We start from the raw sequence: 20148 nt of genomic DNA, 5'->3' as shown, positions 1-20148 counted from the left end.
AGTTCTAATTTGGTTTCCAGAAAGTTTAAAGTTCGGATAAATTTTAAATATAGTGTTTATTACTGAAAGAAGATGCTGGAGGTAATAACAATGACATTTTTAAGAACAAATTTATTCCGGTAGAAACGAAGTTCCGGTTGATGATGGTATTTTTAACAATGACGTTTAAAAAAATATGTTTAGGCAATAACAGGTATAAAGTATCAGTTGTGATGCTGATTGATTTTATTGATTCTTAAATGTAATAAAAAAATTATCCAGTTATAGGAAACTCGTGGAAGACTGAACTCGTCTTGTTGTCAAAAACTTATATATTTATCATAAAATACTCTAAATGTATTTATTATTAGGTTTATTTATGTTTTAATTTTGCAAATTGAGTTAGGACATATGCATGTTTAGTAGGCAGTTGTGTTAGGACATATGCATGTTGAGTTGGGACATATGCATGTTTAGTAGGCAGGCATACGGTTAAAAAGATTATTTACAATCCGCCAAGTCAATCTAGAGAGACTAAACTTACCCCATTTTGAATGTTTCTGAGTCTCCGCCACTATTATAGAGATCAGTGGTCTCCGCCTAAATAAAGTTAATTTTGTTTGGGCGGGTGTTTTGGAGGTATGACTTTCTGTTGAAGATCAAAGTTCAGTTTCATAAATACAAACGGAAACAATTCCGAACTTTGAACTTTTCTTTCAACATAAAACGAATACTGCTTTCTTTTTTTAACTTATGAAAAAAGAAGACAGCCTATAAGCATAAAATATACTAAAAGCACAGCTTTAGAACAAGTTTATATTCAAATGCTAAATGAAAAAAAGAAAGCTTTTTATGCTAATATTTTTTTAACACCTGCCTATACCAATCATATTATAACATAAAGTTACTTTAAAAATTACTCGATAGAGTTGATACCCAAAGTAATAGGTTTGTGTTGTTATAGCCACAAAAATACTTGATTTATTTACTTCAGTTAACTAAAGATAATTAAATACACTTCAGCTTTAAACACCAATTCTATCTATATTTATAAAGTAAGATGATTCGAACAACAAGATATGGCAAAAAATGTGGAGCAGCATTGAAATCTTTTAGGTAGGTGTAATTATTTCATTTAAACAACCTAATTTGTTTTTTGTATATGTAATATCTATGTTGTTGTTCAACATACTTTTTTCTTTTGTAACCTTGTAAGTTAAGCTTTCATAGCTGTTTGTTAAATAATTTGAAAAAATTTGCTAAAGTATCTGTGTGGGATCCACTAATTACCTGACAGGATATATAATATGAATTTTTATTTAGTAGTAAACAGCAATCAAGTATACAAGTATCTTTTGTACGCTATGCTTCTTCTTATAGTCCAGAGAAGGTATAACTTGTTTGGGTAATAAAAGACATTTTCTAGTTTCAGGAATTGAAAAAAGCATAATTCCTTTTTTTTTTTTTTTTTTTTTTTTTTTTAGCCAAAAGCAAAAACTTAATAGGTTCTCATGGAGTTTTTTTTATATTAAAACTCTATCTTTTTTAATACCATCATTTTTTCTGATTTCAAGAATGTAATATCTTTTTATGAGGTCAAAATCAATTTTCTTGTGACACAATTTTATCTTATTGCAAAGTTAATTCAGATTTTTTTTTCTTAATTGTTGTTTGCATAAAATTTTTCAGAATAGCCTAAAAAATATTGGTTGGAAAGCATTCAAAAATGCTTGACAGGTTATAAGCTTTTGTGAAAAAATGCAGGCAGAAAGTTTTTATATATGCTGGCAGAAAGTTATTATATTATTACTAAATTGATGATTGGTTAGTTCTGTCCCTTTTTGAAAATGTATAATTAAATTTTTGAATGGCTTGATTATGGTCAAGCATTTTTTTCTTTTGGTTAGCATAATACTTGTTAGATGTTTAATATACTACTTTTTCATTATTTTCACTACTGACCACTTCTGATGTCCAGATTTGTGGACACCAGAGACTCCAGATAAATGGTCAGTAGTTAAACATGAATTTCTTGCCATTGGAAATATTTTCATAAATTAATAATTCATAAACTCTCTTACTTCATGTCTCCTGTTTTGAGGACATTTTTGAATAATTTTGATAAAATTATAAAAACATAATGAACTATATTTTGTGGAGAATTATATTTGCCACAATAATTTACCAACCTTTAATTAAATCAAGTTAATTAATGCTAATTAAGGTTGTTTTACAGGCATGCACATTTTGTTAGTGATTATATATTAGTTTAGTATTATCATTTTCAAATGGACTAGATGGAGTAAATAAGCGATTGCATGTAAAAATGATGGATTTTAAAGTCTTTTCCTACAAAAACATGAAATTCATTTATCTTGTTTAGCAAGTTTTTAGAATATAATTTCTGATTTTGAGTAGATTTTAAAAAGTAAGTGTCTTTTTTGACCTCTAAATTTGCTAGTTTGTACAATTTGTAGATTGGATAAACAAGGTGCAGGGGGTAAAACTAACACAGAAGTTTTAGGTTTCAAGTTTTACTCAAAAAGGGAAAATATCCTGTATTAATTATTTATTCTTAGGTAACCTGTTGTCAATTAGATTTTTATTTTCTCTTTGTTTTTAAATTTTAGGAATTATTTTTTAGTTAAATTAGCACTGAAATTAAGTCCCTGCTAAATATCCACTAAAGTCTCAAGTTATAAGATTATTATGTTTTTCATTTAAAAATATTGTATCTGTATTTTTATAGTCATAAAACTTCTTTAGATTACTAAACAGCTTTCATGAATATGAAAATTTCCGCTGTACAGTTTTTCTTTTTTAAATAAAAAACACTGTTGTTCTGTTGTGTGTGTGTGTGTGTGTGTGTGTGTGTGTGTGTGTGTGTGTGTGTGTGTGTGTGTGTGTGTGTGTGTGTGTGTGTGTGTGTGTGTGTGTGTGTGTGTATTTGTTGCTATCAATATTGTGTATCAAATTATTATCTTACTTTGTCTATTTGTATATTATGTCAATATTATATTTTGTTAGATTGTTTCAGGATGAAAAGTCATTTGTAATGGGAATCTTTATGGGATCCGCAAACATCAAGCAAGTTTTTCCTTTCCCTGAAGGTTTGTTATATTTTGTAAAATAGATCTTTTAATTCTTCCGTTTTTGAATTCTTATCGTGTTGTGTGTGTGTCTGTGTTTATACACACACACACGCACAACATGATAAGAAACATGATAATAATGCAGAAGCATTACATACATACATATATATATATATATATATATATATATATATATATATATATATATATATATATATATATATATATATATATATATATATATATATATATATATATATATATATATATATATATATATGTAGTGCTTCTGCATTATTATCATAATGTTTCCTGGTCACTTTTTAAAGCTGAATTCCATATCTATATTTAAATCACATTCTGCACTTATGCATATAAATATTGCTATTGATATTGACTCTAAACTTTTCTTTTTGCAGCAATTTACAATATCTTTTGTGTTGAAACTGTTTTTTTTTTTTTAAATCTTTAATTTTCTAAAGTATTCATTGAAACTTAATCTGTGAAATAAAAAGTATTACATAATAAGTATTTTTCTTTACATAGTGTTGAGTTCAGACCAGAAAAATGTTGTAGGAGAACTAATTGAACCTGTAGAAAAGTTTATGTCTGTAAGTAAAATTAAATGCATGAATAATTTAATTTATTCTACTTGATTGCAGAAATGTTTTGCAAAAGATTTTTTCTGACTTCTTTTTATTTTTATTTTTAAAACCAAGTTATAGTTTTATACTTTAGGAAGTAAATAACCCTTTTACAAATGATGCTAATGAAGCAATTGAACCAGCTACATTAAAAGGATTGAAGGAACTTGGTGCTTTTGGTCTACAGGTTCGTTTGTAAAAGCTTAAGTTTAAATCATGGTGTTTTGATCATAAAGCATTTGATATCAATAATGTTTAGGAGAATTAAAATGCTAAAAAGCACATTATGTCATTATAAAGGCTCTACTTTGAATAATCGATGATTAACAGCACATACTTGATTTGCTCCCACAGGCTTCATACTGTTGCTGACTTGTTTATAGGTTATTAAGAAATATCAATAAACAATAAAAGTTGAGTTAAATTAGTATATAAAAGATGCTCTTAATAAATTTTGTTTTGCTTTCAAGAAATGGGCAACACAATTTGTTTGTAAAAACTGACTTTGGATTTTATTTACTTTGAAAAATAGAAAGATTTATTCAATTCTTTTGAGGTGTTTGTTGTGAAAAAATATTATTTCTGGTTTAAATTTTCTAGGTGCCATCAGAGTTTAATGGTGTGGGATTAACTAATACACAGGTAGAGATACTTTTCGTTAATAAAGCGATATATTTTAATTTACTACCACAACAAATAAATTTATAAAATGACTTTTTTTTTTTTTAACTTAGCAAGCATGTGTTGCATGTTTTAGAGATTTTCCAAAATTTTCATCTTTTAATCAAGTTTCTATTTCTATAGAATTTTTCAACAAATTGTTTTGTTTTTCAAAATCAAAATGTTTTTTTTTTTCTTTTTATTATTATTATTATTATTATTATTATTATTATTATTATTATTATTATTATTATTATTATTATTATTATTATTATTATTATTATTATTACTATTATTATTATTGTTTTTTAGTATGCACGAATGGTAGAAATTGTTGGGAAATATGATCTAGGGGTTGGAATAGCTCTTGGTGCACATCAGGTATTGTAATGCAGTGTTGTTCAATCATCTTCTTTTTTTCTAAAGTAGTGGAAATAAAGTCTTGTCAGCCATGATTTTGCTAGCTATGTTTAATAAACTTTATGAATTTTTAAATTATTATTTTTAAGCTTGATTTAATTTTTATTTGTAAAATTAATTTTTTTTTTAATTAAATTTTAAACTTTATAAACATTAAATGTTTTTGTTTCACTTCTTTCAGTCAATCGGTTTCAAGGGAATTCTTCTGTCTGGTACAGAAGAACAAAAAAAGAAATATTTGCCTTGTGTAAAAATATTTGTTTTTGTTTTTGTTTTTTTTTGTTTTATAGTAGTTGAAAAACCTTCTGTCCCCTTTTTTTTTAATTTATAATTTGATAATATATTTCATTTTTATTTTTTTATTTTTTAAAAAAAGGGAAAAAAAGAAAGGAAAGAAATTTTTTTGCTGTTTAAATTTAAAGATGGGGTGAATTTTTAATGAAGTTGTTCATGCATGTTTTTTTTTTGTGATTAATGATTTAGTTGGCGTCAGGAGAAAAACTTGCTGCTTTTTGTCTCACAGAACCTAGTAGTGGCTCAGATGCTGCTGTGAGTAGTAAAGCTTTGTTTCAAGTTTTATTTTACTAAATGTGTAAATTTTTTTTCTTTATGTGTTCAGTTTCTATTTTTTACTTCTAAAGTTTCTACTAACCAGTTAAAAAAATTTAATTGATAGTTTGCTGCAAGATGCTTTATCATAATTTCTAAATCTTGCGTGCGTACCAATGTTAAGTATCAACATTTTGTATCATTAAAATTTGTATCAACTTATATTCGGTACTTGCAATTCAAGTATTCTTATAGTCAATTCGCACCAATGCTAAACTTAGTCCTGACGGAAAGTATTGGATTATGAACGGAGGGAAGTTGTGGTGAGCTTCAGTTAATTAGTTGTTATGTTGTTGTTGTTGCTATGTTGTTGTTATGTTGTTGTTGTTGTGCATTCTGTTGTGTATTATTGTTATTTTTGTGTATCTTGTGAAAATTCTAATGAAATTGAGATTCTTGACTGCTGATTGGTATAATGGAATTAAAATTAGGAGAATGTTGAAAACAGCTGTAAAATACAGTTTTTTTATTTACATGTAAACAAATTTTTTGAATTATCTTGAAATTCTCAAAGTTCTGTACAAAACACAGATTTGTGGTAACGGAAAGTATTTTTTTGTGTAATTTTTTTACCATTTGGCTATTTTTTTTTTAATAGGATAAGTAATGGTGGGGTAGCAGAGATATTTACAGTGTTTGCCCAGGTTTGAGTTTGAGTATTTGTATAGTAAAATGCAGAGAGTTAATAAAAACGTTTTAAAATGTTTAGTTATTCTTATTATTTTTATTGTGAAGACACCTGTGAAAGATGAAAATTCTGGAGAGGTGAAAAATAAAATCACTGCATTTATTGTTGAAAGATCATTTGGTGGTGTAACAAGGTGTTTATCTTCATTTGCAATAAAAAACTTTTATGTCTTTTTGATAAAGAGTTTGATCTGAATTTTACATAGATTTTTTTTTTTTTTAAAGTGGTCCTCCAGAGAAGAAGATGGGTATCAAATGTTCAAATACTGCTGAGGTATGTCTGTTGTATATTAAACAAGTATTAGTGCTTTTCTGGCACAGCTCAGTATGTGAGTCCATGCATTTTTTTTCTTTTTCTAAACACTATAAAGTTGTTTTACCGTTGTCTTTTCAGGTTTACTTTGAGGATGTAAAGATACCAGTTGAAAATGTTTTGGGAGGTATGTAAAATGTTTCAAATCTCAAAAAGTGAAAAAATGGTATTTTCTGTGGAATCACTGAACTGTGAAATAAAAGTAAAAAGTGTAAAAAAGTTTGATATTTTTTGGAAAGAAATTTTATAACTATTTTCTGTGTTTTCTTACTTTTGTATTTTATGAGATTAGGTGTGGGAAATGGATTTAAAGTTGCAATGAATATTTTAAACAATGGTCGTTTTGGCATGGCTGCTGCCCTCTCAGGAACACAGAAAAGTTTGATTTCTCAAGCTGTGAGTAATTTAATTTATTTACTCAAGACCTATTCATTTTGTTTAATGTTTTTTTTTACTTGAAGTAAGAAATGTTTTAGAAACTGTCTTTTGATTGAAAATATTCTTTGCTAATACCTAGGTAACATTTGCATCAAATAGAACTCAGTTTGGAGAAAAAATTATCAGCTACGGTGTAATTCAAGAGAAGATTGCCCGCATGGCAGTTAGACAATATGTTACAGAAGTAAATTTTTGAAACATAATTTTAATATTGTTTTTAAAAATTAAGAAAGAGTCTGGTCAAGTATCTTACATTGGCATTATTCATTTTTATTCATTGTGTTGATATGATCATTACATTTTTTACCTCTAACATCACAAAAAATTTGTTGTTCTACAAAACAGTTTTCTTTTTTTTAACATGTTTTGATTTTGCATTTTTTAACAGAGCATGGCATACATGGTGTGTGGCATAATGGATAAAGGATTTAAAGATTTTCAACTCGAGGCTGCCATAAGCAAAATTTATGCTTCGGTATGTATTATTTTACTGAATTGAAATTGTAACAGCTAAAGCATGTTTATTTACAGTTGTCATCACAAATTAAAGTTAAGGCATTATCCATCTAGGAAATAGGAGAGGTTTTATTGTATGGCTGTAATCAAAAGGTCTACCACAGCGATATAACAGTTATATTTGTAAGAAAATGACCCATAAACATTATAATTATCTATGAGTTACGATTTGGGAAGTGGATATTATATTTGAAATATCAACAGAGTAAAAGTAATACAGTAAGAGCTCAGGAAACCTTTTTTTTTGGTACCATTCAAATGGTGTTTAATAAAAATAATACAAAAATCATTTTAAAAATTTTACAGAGATGGTTTTTCAAAGAGCATCAGCAATGCACAAACGTTTTTTTTTTATGTAAATTTTTCAAGGGTTTGAGGCTCAGTTTGCTATTTATGTTTTATTTGACCAGGAATCAGCATGGGAAGTTGCAGATGAAACTATACAAATTCTTGGTGGCATGGGTTACATGAAAGTATGCTATCCTTTTTTTTTTGTTGTTGTTGCAAGTTTGTATTTCTCATAGTTGTTTTGCATTTTTATTTCAATGTTGTGCAAAGCTGTTATCGATAAACCTAATAAACAGGTGCATTTGTAAAAAAATGATCCATAAACAATAGCATGATTCAGATGATCCATAAACAATAGCATGATTCAGTGAAAAGTGTACTGATAATTTTATTTTTTTAAAAAGAGAAAAATTTCTAAACATTTCTTGTTGTAATCATTAGGAACTCGCTGATGGAGTTTTTTCTCTAGTAAATAGTCACAAAAAGTGAAAGACTGTAAATCAAAGTGATTATTTTTTTTAGGGCACTGGTACTGAAAGAGTAATGAGAGATCTTCGTATCTTTCGTATATTTGAAGGAACCAATGACATTCTACGTCTTTTTGTTGCTTTGACTGGATTGCAGGTTATTTATAATAAAAATTCCTTAGAAAAATGTAGTTTGGTAATATTTACTGCAATTAAAATTGAAAATAGTTGGAATAAATAAAAATTGTAACCTTTTTTTTTTTATCAGGGAGCAGGCAAATATTTAAAAGATTTACAAAGCACAATGAGAAACCCGTTAGCTAATATGGGAGTAGTCTTACAGCAAGCCATTCTCCGCTCAAAGCGGTGGGTTTAACTAATTTTTTTGTTTTTTTTATGTGTTTCTAGATTATTAATCTAATAAATGATTTAAACTTAAAAACAATTTTGTAATGGAACAAATGATTTAAAAATGCAAAGAAAATTTTTCTTACTATGTAGATAACACTGATTTAAAGTTTGATGTTGGTTTTGGTCTGGCATCCTCTCAGTTTTTAAAAAAAAAAAAAAAAAAAAATTAAATTTTGTTTTTTACTTTGAAGAAAATTTCGGAAAATCTAAAGCAGGAAACCAAAGTATTAAATTATTACAAATGCAAATGTGTAACGACAACAAGAATGAACCATAAAATGGAGCATCTGAAGTGTTTATCAGTGATTGCTCTCTTGTGTGGAATGTAAGGAGAGTTACATTGTAATATTGTCAGGTGAGAAATCTGAATGAAGTTTCAAAGGCATTGGATCTTAAAACTTTACAGGAATGTTGTAGTTTAACAAAGTCGTTGTAATTAAACGCTGTGTAACAAAAGTTGTTGTGATGATATGTACATCAAAAGTTGTTGTGATGATACGTACATCAAAAGTTGTTGTGATGATATGTACATCAAAAGTTGTTGTGGTGATATGTACATCAAAAGTTGTTGTGATGATACGTACATCAAAAGTTGTTGTGGTGATATGTACATCAAAAGTTGTTGTGATGATACATACATCAAAAGTTGTTGTGATGATACGTACATCAAAAGTTGTTGTGATGATACGTACATCAAAAGGAGTAATGGTTAATTAAGAAAAGCTATTTATAGTTAAAGAAAAAATAACTCACCTTGCAAAAAAAAGATAGTAACACAGTCACAGGAATTAGAAATTAAGGTTCCTGAGACACATTTCATTTCAAATTTTTAAAAAACTGGAGGCTCTCAGTTAAAAACAAACATCAAATTCTGAATAAGTTTTATTAGGCGATAACAGCTAATGACATCTTTGCATTTTTTTAATTTTTTAATCACAGTGTAGTTAGCTATATAGTTCTTTTTCAGAGCTGCTGGATTAAGTGCCGGGCCTGATTTCTCATCAAGTGTTCATTTGGATCTTAAGCACCATGCAGACTTGGTGAGCAACCTTTCCCTGATAAATAATTGACCTTTGTGTGTGTGTGTTTTTATTTGGTGACATGGTTTTTGAATCTATAAATTAATCTTCGGAAACTCTTGTTTTCAAAAAAATTTTTATAGGCATCAAAAGCTGTTGAAGCATTTGGTGTTACATCAGAAAAACTGCTCATTAAATACAAAAAAGATATTGTTAGTAAGTTTACTCATAGTTCTTTAAATCAGGTGGAAAATGTTTGCATAGCTGAGATATGTAGCTTAGTGAAAAAGCTTAGTGTGGTATACTGAATAAGATAGTAATGATTTTAACGATGATGATTACAACCAAAGTGGTATTGATTACGCTCGTCATAATTAACGTCTGATTTAGTTAATTGCTGTCTTGCACTCTAAAGTGATAATCTTGATGCTAATCTAGTTAAAATCACGATAAAAAAAAAAACTCTGCGTTTATCATATCAACAGGTTGATTTTAAAATTTGTCGATTCTAGATCAACAAATGATCTGTTACCGACTAGCTGATGCTGCAATTGATATTTTCGGCATGATTTGTGTTTTATCTAGGTAAGTTCCAACAACACTACAGATATTTTCGATCAGTAGTAAATTATTATAGATTTAACTATTTTCATAAATATTCTATCAACTATTTTTTCATATACATCAACGTTCTATTTTTGACTCTTTATTAAGGACATCGAAATCGCTGATCAATTTTGTTCCAAACGCAAAACAGGAAGTTCTGTTATCCTCTATTTTCTGTTCCGAAGTAATTTTTGTTTGATAACTATTATGTATTAACTATGAGATTAATCCGAACATAGTATTTTTGGTTCCTTACTTTATGGAAATCTGTGTAATAACATATATACAATTAATATTTGTACGTTGCATTAAAGGCATATAGTCGTGTGCAGCGCAATCTCGACTCTTGTCTTTCTGGAAAATATTTGGAGAACGATAAACTGAAGTCTAACGTTGCTTCCGAAATTGCTAAAAGTATGGGCGTTTATACACAGCATCCTCTGGGCTTGTAAGGCAAGAAACAGTTTTTTTATTCTCCATGACCTGTTTTTTTATTCTCCATGACCTGTTTAGAAAATTCTACTTGTAAATATAACTATTGTTTGTTTGTTGTTGTTTTTTTTACGTTCTTATATTTTAGTTTTAACTTAAATTGTAATTTTGTTATAGATTAGTTCGTCGTGCTCACAGTTTGTATTTTTGATAATTGTTGTCAAATACTTGTGGGTTTTTTCTACGTTTGTTTTAAAAGCTGTTTTTACTCCATTGATTATTTATTATAAATTCAATTGTTAATGATCGATTCCGTTGTTAATCAAACAATCCCATTGTTAATCTAATAGCATTAAACTTCGAATTCAACTCCAAGTTAAATGTGCTGGCCACTAAAGCGTTGCTGCGTTGCTGCGTTGACTAATAAACCATTGTATCCACCTGCTATTAAATTGCTGCTTAAAAAAAATATAAATTTAAAATATCAGTTACAACCGTTCATAAACGTAACAAAAATGCGTACAAATTTTGTTTATTGAATGGGAATGCCCGCGCTCCTGCATTTAATACATGATGCTGCTATGGTACTGAAATCTTTCCATTTCGCTTGACTTATGAAAACTAAGAAACGAGACTTACAAAGCAAATCTTTAAAAAAAATGATGTCATACATAAGAACGCATAAATTTTCAACTGAATGTTATGAAATAAACATAATTTGTAATAAACTGACGTAATTTAAGGATGTCGCTTCAAGCAATTTCCTTTCTGGTGCACTTAGTTTTTAGATTTGATTTTAAGAGTTCACAACGAAATTTTAGGTGATTTGTGTGAACTATTTTACGTAAGGGAAACTTGGGGTAAGAGGGGCAGGAGAAGTTGCGAAAAGCATTCAGTGAATTATAAATAAGGATTTAGAAACGATAAACCGCGACTTGGAGTTTTATTGAGTTTAATACAAACAGAATGAAATCTTGCAAAACAGCGGAAGCTTCAGAGGGTTGCGTTTAGTTATACACTAAAAAAAACTCCGGACGTACGAAGTCCTTAAACAACACGCAGTCTTACGCTGCGTTTGAACTTTTGTGATAATTCCGAAAGGCCTTTGCAAGTTCGATAAAAGTTACCAATAATCTGTATCTTTTTCGATGGTAAAGGTATCTTTTTAGAAGGTTTACTCGTTCGATTGTAGAATCTTCACAAATGTCAGATCGTTTTGAGCTCCTTCAATAAATTCTTGAAGAGAAAGTTTATTATCGTGGTTTTTATCGAACTTTGAAAACAAAGAAAGAATTCTTTCGTCGCTCGCATTTTTATCGTTAATATTTCCAATCATTTTTTTAATAGACTTAACAATAGCTAAAACTTCGTTTGAAGTTATTGCACCGTTGCCGTCAACATCGTATACCATGAAAGCCCAGCGCAGTTTTTCTTCCATCGTGCCTCTTGTTGTTATTGATAAGGAGCACATAAATTCACGGAAATCTAAAAGAATGTTCGAGAATACCTTCAACAACCAATAAAAATACGATCTTAAAAAAAAAAGCAGCGTGGTCTATAAAACTGTAGGGGAGAAGCAACAAAATCAGGACCGTTGTGCGTACGCACAAGGAGTGTTTTTATCAATAAAAGCGTTTTCGGCCTAATGGTTAGGATCAAGTGTAGCTGGCCTAGGCCAGTGTGCTTTTATTAAACTAATATTTTTATATTTTATTTTCGCCCGCTCTTCAAAGGGGAGGCAAACTCAGGGTCGACGTGCTACTGGATTTTCCCTGGAGGGGAGTGGGCAGTCTGCAAGGCAGTTGCTGGAGGACTCTTAACGCTATAATACCTCAATAAAAGCATACCTATAGTACCGTCGTGATTTGTGTCGAAAGTTCGAAACAAATGCTCGGCAAATTTCTTAGCTTCAGTTGTTCCGTAAAATTTGCTGTATATATCGGTAAACTGCTGCAGTGATAATCGTCCTTCTGGGCAGTCTCGCTTGAAACCAATATGCCAGTCTTTAAGTTCTTGTTCGGTGAAATGGGTGCGGTTAAGAAGGTCGGTAATTTCTTTAGGAGGCAGTTTGCTAGAAGTTTTACCCATCTGGCTGGCACGTCTTAAAACAAATAAGGTGGGTGAATTATAGATTTTACATAACTACATATTTACATAATGCATATATAATTTAATATACAGAAACAAATAAAAATAAAAATCTAAAAAAGATTATCATAAATTAAATTAAATCTAAATTAAATCTAACATAATTTTAGTTATATATATATATATATATATATATATATATATATATATATATATATATATATATGTGTGTGTGTGTGTGTATATATATATATATATATATATATATATATATATATATATATATATATATATATATACAATATTTATAATGTATAATTATTTATATATACACGTCAATGTATACATAATATATATATATATATATATATATATATATATATATATATATATATATATATATATATATATATATATATATATATATATATATATACATATATATATATATATATACATATATAAAAGATATTTAATCTAATAATATTGCATTATCTTTAATGTTATACAAATTTTAATTCCACAAAAAAATTGAATTTTGTCATTTTTCATATTTGAAAGGGGCTTTCTAAAATGATGTTCGTGCCTTAGATTTAAATTTTATATGCAGCCATTTTATCATTTATTGTATGCATTACACTGTATTCAAAAAAATTTAGCATAAAAAAATACAAGTTTATAAAAGATTGCATAAAAAAATTTACACTCATAAAAATTATTATACGTATATTATCAAAGAAAAAAATACGATCACCTTTACAGATTTTTTTTTTGTTGTTGTTTTCTATGAAGAAATGCGTTGTATTGTTAAAGAATTTTTTTTAATGCGATGAAAACATATGTCTTAGCAAAAAATATCTCTGTAGTAAAATATCTCTGTAGCCTTGTTTATTCTTGTGTTGAAAAAATTTCACAAATTTACGCAACATTATTATTTGGACTACTCACTCCAAACAATATTAGGTTGGATTGTTCTAGATAATATTCTAGATCAGGTCAGTGAATAATATTGAGTTTAGAACTTTAAACTATGCTAGGAGACTTTTAGTTATAAAAAATTATTTTCTTCAAGATCCAAATTTGGCATCGTTTTGAATTTAGTGTTCAATTAAAAGTAACATAAAGAATAAGCAAATAGTTTATATGAACAGTGGTTTATTAACAACACATCCCACAACATTTTATGCTTTGAAAGGATAATATAACGACCAACTTTTGATTAGTAAATATTCTTACCCCTTTGGGATTTAAAACGTGTTCCAAATGGCTTACCCCTTGGGGTTGCTTTTAAAATAAGAAGACATTACAATATATATTTCAATGATAAATTGAAGAGATTTATGCGTTCATGACTTTTTTAAACGACGCGCTTTTTCTCAAGATATAATCTCAACAGAGTTTTAAATATGTTTTCTCCTGTGTGAGCGCAACAAAAGAATTCGTTGAGCTTTAGTAATAAGAACTCAAAAAGAACCAATGTCACTATTGTTCAAATTTATAAAAATGTAGATATAACTATACTATATATACTGAACAAGATGAAAGAAACGATGTTATCGCTTTTGAAAATTGATTATTTATATGCAGATATTATGAATAACATCTCCGTATTTTAAGATAGCCTGCGAGAAATGATTAATTATGCTAATCAATTTACGATTTAGAAAAAATTTTAGGAAGTTCGACCATACTGGTTCATTGAATTTTGTCGACGAAATTGTGAAAGATATCAAAGTTAAAAATTTAAGCTACGTATTCAAAATGCATGCAGATTAAACCAATCAAAGTGATTTATTGGTAAAATGTCCGTTTAAGTGTTGTTTCCTAAAAATACTTTTCTAACCGATCGCCATTGCTGTTTTATTAAGCTTGAAATTATGATAACTAGGAGAAGCACCGTTCTCAAAATAACTACAACTCTTTCACAAAAAACTAAACAAACGCCGCAACGTTTGCTCGAATATTTACGGTACCTGTTTTAACGCGAGAATTGAACGTAAGTCTGGTACAAAAATTCGAAAGGTCACAAAACAATGCAGTTTTCCTGGAGGGGACTTCTGGTTTTTGAATAAAATAATTTTTAGGATTCACAATCAAATCCTGTTAGTTAGCTTTTAAAAGCTCATGGCAGGGACTTTTTCTTCGCTAGAGACTCGTTTTACTTTTAACTGAAGAACGATAACTTTTCATTATATCCTAATAATGTGGAATTGAAAATTTTGTAAAGAAACAAGAAGCAAAAACTTTTGCCAAAGATAGTTTACGCAACAGTTTGCACCATTCTTAGCAGACACAACAGCTTGCACCAACCGAAGAATCTTACTCAGGTTTTTTTGCTTCGAATAAAAATTTTATGCATAAATTTAGCATATAAAAATTTGAATGCTTTACGAATCTCAAAACAAAATTTTGAAAATGAACAACTGTTTTTTTTTTTTTGTTTTTTTTTTTTAATTTTTTAATAGTATTTATTATTTATATATGAGAAAACCTATAATTTCTAATTTCTATAGTCTCTAATTTCTTTACTTTGCTGAACCTCTACTTTGTTGATCCTTTACTTTGATGACCTTCTAATGCCCCTCCATTGAAAACTTATATATTTTTTAAAAACATTTTTTACATGCATCATTTTAATATATATATTTGTAAATACGTGGAACCATATTTATACATAGATACATTTATAAACATATGTAATATATTTCTATTTAGAAGTATGTGACTTGAAGTATTTAAACACGTCTGAAAAGCCGATATAAAATACCGATATAAATTACCGACATAAAATACCGACAAAAATACCGACATAAAATACCGACAAACTATCGGCAAGAAAAAAAAATTTTTTACGCATTAACCGCTCTTATTTACTTTTTATGAATTTTAGTGAATTAAACCTACCTTTAAATTCTGTACAAGATTTAATCGGAATAAAACTCCCAGCTTCTAATACATATTTTTATAGTTACCAAAAAAAATTATGTTTAATATATAATGTTCTATTCTGTTTGTAAAGCGAATTAAATATTTCCATTTTTATCTATTCATTATGCTTCTAAAAAACAAATAAGAACATAAAAAAAAAGGCACATCGATTAATTATTAAACAGTTCGTTTGGCAAACACGATATATAATGAAAACTTTGCTTGATTGCATTAACTGAAATGAAAATTGGAATGATTACTGCGTTCTAATTTTTATGCAATAAATGTCGGCGAAAAAAAAAATAAGGCACATAATTATCACACTACTTACAAAACGGGGAAACGCTATTTTTACTAACGCAGTTTTATTTGACGGGGGAAGGGGGGTTTTCAAGAGAGATTGTGGGTGTTATCATTTCTAGATCGCTTTCTGGAAGGAAAAAACTTAATCCGGAAAAACCTAATCAAACTCCTTTCAGGAAATCTGCTTTGGCAAGATGGTATTTAATGATTTAGGATATCCGTTTTTACAAGAAAGAATGTAATATTTTTGGGTGTCTGTTGAATTTATTAAATGGAACTTCAACAGCTTGAATAATTTTTACGATTTATACTTTTTACTTTTTGCCTAAATTTTTAAACGATTTTTTTTTTGTGTGAGTAAATTTAGTAATAGTACTTGTTTATTTGTTTATTTTTCTTTTTTTTTTTTTTTTGTATTATTTTTTTATTGTGTTTTTATTGAACTTTATATGAGTTACGTTCATTCACTTTGAAAGTAAATATATATCCTGAATCTCATCCACATGAGTTTACTTGTAAAAAAATACAAAGCCTAAATAAAACGGAACAACGAGCATGCGAGGGACAGATAAAAAGTTACTTACTTTGAAAAACTTTCTCTGAATGACCATCTCTGGTGGTCTTCTTTTTTTGTACTGTATTGTCTTTCATTAGTCGCTCGAACCTGATTATCTCTTTCTTTACGATAAAGTATTTTTTTATTTTTTATTTTAGGGTTCTCATCTTTTGCCAAGTTCGCACCCATGTCTCCTAGAGCACCACATATAGAATAATATCAGCAAAACAACTAAGCATCATGGGAAATTAAATACAAGGGTGAGGTATTTATTATAAATATTATGTATTAAAAAGTAGCAAAAATATTTAACTAAAATTTAAAAACTGGGAGGTTCTCAAACTTGATGAAATAATTAAAAAAAAAAACAAAAAAAAAACAGCCGTAAGATTAAAAATAAAAAATCTAACTCAAATGCCTAAAGGAAATTCTCCAACCACATCTTTCGTGATACGAAGTAAAATTACAAAGTATTTACGAATTAATTTCAGAAAACAACTCATAAATAATGAGAAGAAATTATAATTAAAAAAGACCAAAAGGTGTTTAAACCAAAGAAAAGAATATATATATATATATAAGAAAAAAAAAACAACGCTGTATGTTAAGCATTTTAGAAACGAGTGATCATTTTAATAATAACAACGGCTGCATAAACAAGAACGACGTCAATAACAGCCCACAATACCGGCGACGAAGACAAGAGCAAAAAACCTTCTGTTAAAATAAGAAATAAGCGCCACCAACATAAGACCCACCGAAAACCACGCAACGAAAAGTAACAAAAACAACCACGTGGTTTGGTTGACAGAGAGAAAAAAACTGATAGAGAAAAAAAAACACTTTGAAAAACATCGTAATTTCTTCAGAAAGAAATGCAACTTTAGATATTGGTATGTTTAAGGTCGAAAGCTAAAAAAACTCCATTTATGATTAATTAATATTATTACTATACTGTTAATAATCTGTTGTAATAGATTTTAAAATATCATTAACAAATTACACGCATTTTAGTTATTTAGGCAAACATTCCTATCGAGAGGTAAGGACTTTCCAATTTCACGGATGAAAAAAAAAAAGGCTTTTTTATGATGAACTTGTTTCACAAAACCTTTTTTGGTTGATTTTGTAATAGGGAGATCTGGACCTGAAACTCAAAGGCATCTCTGAGCAAGACTTTGGAAGTATAAAGTCTTGCAGAAAACTATAAAAGTGAAAAACCTTTCTTTCTGTATTTTTGAGCATTGAAAACTCAAAAAAAAAAAAAAAAAAAAAAAAATTGTTTTTCTAAATAAAAAGGTAATCTTTAATTATGAAAAAAAAATATTTTTGTTTTAGAATAAAAACCAGGTTACGACAAATCAAAACAGCTCTGTTGCTTACCTTTGGACTCAAACGAGAAGATGACTTACCCATGACTTCTAATTTTAGAAATCTGCAAAAAAAAAAAAAACAAACAAACAAAAAACATCCGCCGAACAAGGAAACTGAATAAAGATTCTTTGCGGCATTTGGAAATGAATTTCTTTGTTTTCACATCTTGTAAATTTTCCATTAACATTTTTACAAAAGTCGTTTATTAATTAAATAACTTGAGTAAAACGAGTCAAACAGATTTTATGTTGGCACCTAAGAAATCCAATATACAAAACAAACAACCTTCATTGCGTAAGAAATGACGAGCGACCAGACACCCTTATCAAGAAAGTTGACGACGATCTTTGTAGAAGTGTAGAGCATAACTTATTATAAATTTAAATGAAATTCAGCGTTTTGAAAACTTGATATTCTTTTTAAAATTATGAAAAATTTAAAAAGTGACAGGATGATAACAATCCAAATGAACTAAAATAAACAACGGTTTTGGATTGCCAGTTTTTGGTTTTACATTACGGTCGAAGTTAGCTTTTCATTTGTCTGAAGTTTTAAAAAAACAAGAAGTGTAAGTTGACTATACATCGGCAGGTCGAGGGTGTAATTATAAAAAGTTTGAAACTTTTACAAGTTGTAGCTTCTCCCTCATGACAGTTTTTTCATATAACTTCTCCCTCATAACAGTTTTTTTAAAATGGCAAATCTAAGAAAAGAAAATTGTTTCCACGTGGTTTCTTACCGTTTTTAGACATTGAAGCTGAATTGATAGAATGACCAAAAAAGTAGAACTAATCACACCATTTCAATAAAAATAAGTTTAAATTCACACATTTTGCCTCCTTTGTAACGATAATATCAAAGCAAAACTTTATAAAATACGCCACTATTAAATTACGCAATGAAATTAAAAAAAAAAACAAAAAAAAGAGAGAATATTTCGCTAAAATATGCTTATTATCTTTCAGCTATAAAATGAAGATAGTTTTATAACCATTTTAGTTTTATCGCTGACATGGTTGCGCACGCTGTACTAATCTCAAATAATTGTATCATAAAGATATAATTGTTAAAGATGAGATGTTCTCACCCAAGCTAAAAACATAAAAAAAAGAAAAAAAACTGACATCAAGCAAAAAATCCCATAAAATTTATCATAATGTTTTATTTGTTTTCTCTTTCCAAGAAATGAAAAATTTTCCATCAAAACCCTCATGTAACATTTTTAAATAACTCTGTAATAACTCCAAACACGAAAAGTGTATCTAAAAATTTCAAACGTTTTCTTTTCTACATTTTTGCGAGCAGATGTTCCAAAACGTCAGGGAATGATTTTTATAGGACAACCTTTTTTAATTTGCATTTTTTCTTGAAAAAATAATTGCTTGTTTTTAATGGGGTTTAACAATAAATTATAAATATAGGTCTCTGGAGGTTTACTCTTAAAAACCCAAAAATCAATAACTGTTTATATTCCTTTTTATACTTGTTTCGTAGTCGCTGTTGTTATCGCCGCAGTTATTTTAGCCAGGCGCTGTTGCTGGATATTGCAGTTGACATCCTTACTGGCGCTGTAGCGTGATGACGTTAATGCCCCAAGGAAATAAGTTTGTTGTGGCAAAGTTTTTTTGCGTCATGGAGCACAAGAAGATGCACAGATAAGAATGGAAGCTTTTAGGGATTAAAAAGAAGGATATTTTTGCATAAATATCTATTTAAGATGTGCAGGTGTGATTTTGCGAAAAATTTGCAGCTCAAAAAAATAAGCGAAAATGTTGAAAATATTTGAACACAAGCTTAAATATTTACGTAATACTAATTCAAATATTCTCTCAAAAAGCTGCGTTTAAGGTCCGATAGTTGCGTTATCGTGTATTTGAATTTATGATTCAAATATACGGTGATTTTCAGACCCTAAAAAATCATTTTTGTACCCTAGAAATAAAAAAAAAATTATAAAAACACAATCTTTTTTTTTTTTTTTAATAACTCTTTTCAAAATTTTGATTTTGAAATTTTGTGTAAATATATTTTACCCCCAGCAGAGGAGCGATAAAAGGCTTTACAGAGGTTCGCTTCATTTTCGTAAAAAAAATGTCGATTATTTGTGGTAAAATTTCTTTCTTGTTAATGATTTCCTTTAATGAAAAATGCTTTTCATTTAGCAAGTAAATGTTATATGTTTTTTTTAGCAATATGTGAAGTTTTACGAAAAAGCACAGTAGCCAATTAGTTAGCAATTAAATTGTTTCTCAAAATATTAAAAGCATACGTGAAACTTTTAGGAAAAAAAATTTTTAGGTTATGAATAGAAATATTCA

The 20148-nt window shown here is 28.4% G+C and overlaps 2 protein-coding genes across 6 annotated transcripts; one reads left to right on the top strand and one right to left on the bottom strand.

The window, feature by feature from the left end:
* Positions 1-679: 679 nt before the first annotated feature.
* LOC145191103 (very long-chain specific acyl-CoA dehydrogenase, mitochondrial-like) lies at positions 680-10808 on the top strand. 2 transcript variants are annotated; one of them, XM_090067728.1, is made up of 26 exons: positions 680-1095; positions 1303-1369; positions 3017-3089; positions 3618-3682; positions 3810-3902; positions 4316-4357; positions 4688-4756; positions 4977-5042; positions 5279-5344; positions 5600-5667; positions 6003-6048; positions 6140-6225; positions 6317-6365; positions 6486-6531; positions 6697-6800; positions 6922-7026; positions 7231-7317; positions 7769-7831; positions 8169-8270; positions 8382-8479; positions 9492-9564; positions 9687-9759; positions 10056-10128; positions 10258-10333; positions 10464-10602; positions 10759-10808. In XM_090067728.1, exons 1-25 carry the CDS (start codon positions 1040-1042, stop codon positions 10599-10601), a joined length of 1884 nt encoding a protein of 627 aa, XP_089923854.1. In that variant the 5' UTR covers positions 680-1039; the 3' UTR covers position 10602; positions 10759-10808. The 2 variants fall into 2 exon arrangements, with proteins under 2 accessions (XP_089923854.1, XP_089923855.1); XM_090067729.1 differs by having other exon boundaries at positions 936-1095; positions 1306-1369.
* Positions 10809-11505: 697 nt separating this feature from the next.
* Positions 11506-16682, bottom strand: LOC145191109 (neurocalcin homolog). 4 transcript variants are annotated; one of them, XM_080068064.2, is made up of 3 exons: positions 16485-16682; positions 12429-12682; positions 11506-12066 (listed from the first exon to the last, which is right to left on the bottom strand). In XM_080068064.2, exons 1-3 carry the CDS (start codon positions 16643-16645, stop codon positions 11756-11758), a joined length of 726 nt encoding a protein of 241 aa, XP_079924190.2. In that variant the 5' UTR covers positions 16646-16682; the 3' UTR covers positions 11506-11755. The 4 variants fall into 4 exon arrangements, with proteins under 4 accessions (XP_079924190.2, XP_089923856.1, XP_089923857.1 ...); XM_090067730.1 differs by lacking the exon at positions 16485-16682 and adding an exon at positions 15574-15717; XM_090067731.1 differs by lacking the exon at positions 16485-16682 and adding an exon at positions 13906-14045.
* Positions 16683-20148: the final 3466 nt, after the last annotated feature.

Source organism: Hydra viridissima, unplaced genomic scaffold, assembly GCF_058129835.1.
Source record: "Hydra viridissima isolate aposymbiotic clone 2 unplaced genomic scaffold, HvirCarnegie_v1 scaffold_11, whole genome shotgun sequence".
Lineage (NCBI taxonomy): Eukaryota > Metazoa > Cnidaria > Hydrozoa > Anthoathecata > Hydridae > Hydra > Hydra viridissima.
Note: the sequence above shows the minus strand (reverse complement) of the source record. Positions and strands in the feature narration are given on the sequence as shown.

Coding starts and splice junctions, on each gene's coding strand:
- LOC145191103 (XM_090067728.1), top strand. CDS start 1,040: ATGATTCGAACAACAAGATATGGCAAAAAATGTGGAGCAGCATTGAAA. Junction 3,903..4,315: donor TTGGTGCTTTTGGTCTACAG/GTTCGTTTGTAA, acceptor TAAATTTTCTAG/GTGCCATCAGAGTTTAATGG. Junction 8,480..9,491: donor GCCATTCTCCGCTCAAAGCG/GTGGGTTTAACT, acceptor GTTCTTTTTCAG/AGCTGCTGGATTAAGTGCCG.
- LOC145191109 (XM_080068064.2), bottom strand. CDS start 16,645: ATGGGTGCGAACTTGGCAAAAGATGAGAACCCTAAAATAAAAAATAAA. Junction 12,683..16,484: donor TTCAGAGAAAGTTTTTCAAA/GTAAGTAACTTT, acceptor ATTTGTTTTAAG/ACGTGCCAGCCAGATGGGTA. Junction 12,067..12,428: donor AAATCACGACGGTACTATAG/GTATGCTTTTAT, acceptor ACATTCTTTTAG/ATTTCCGTGAATTTATGTGC.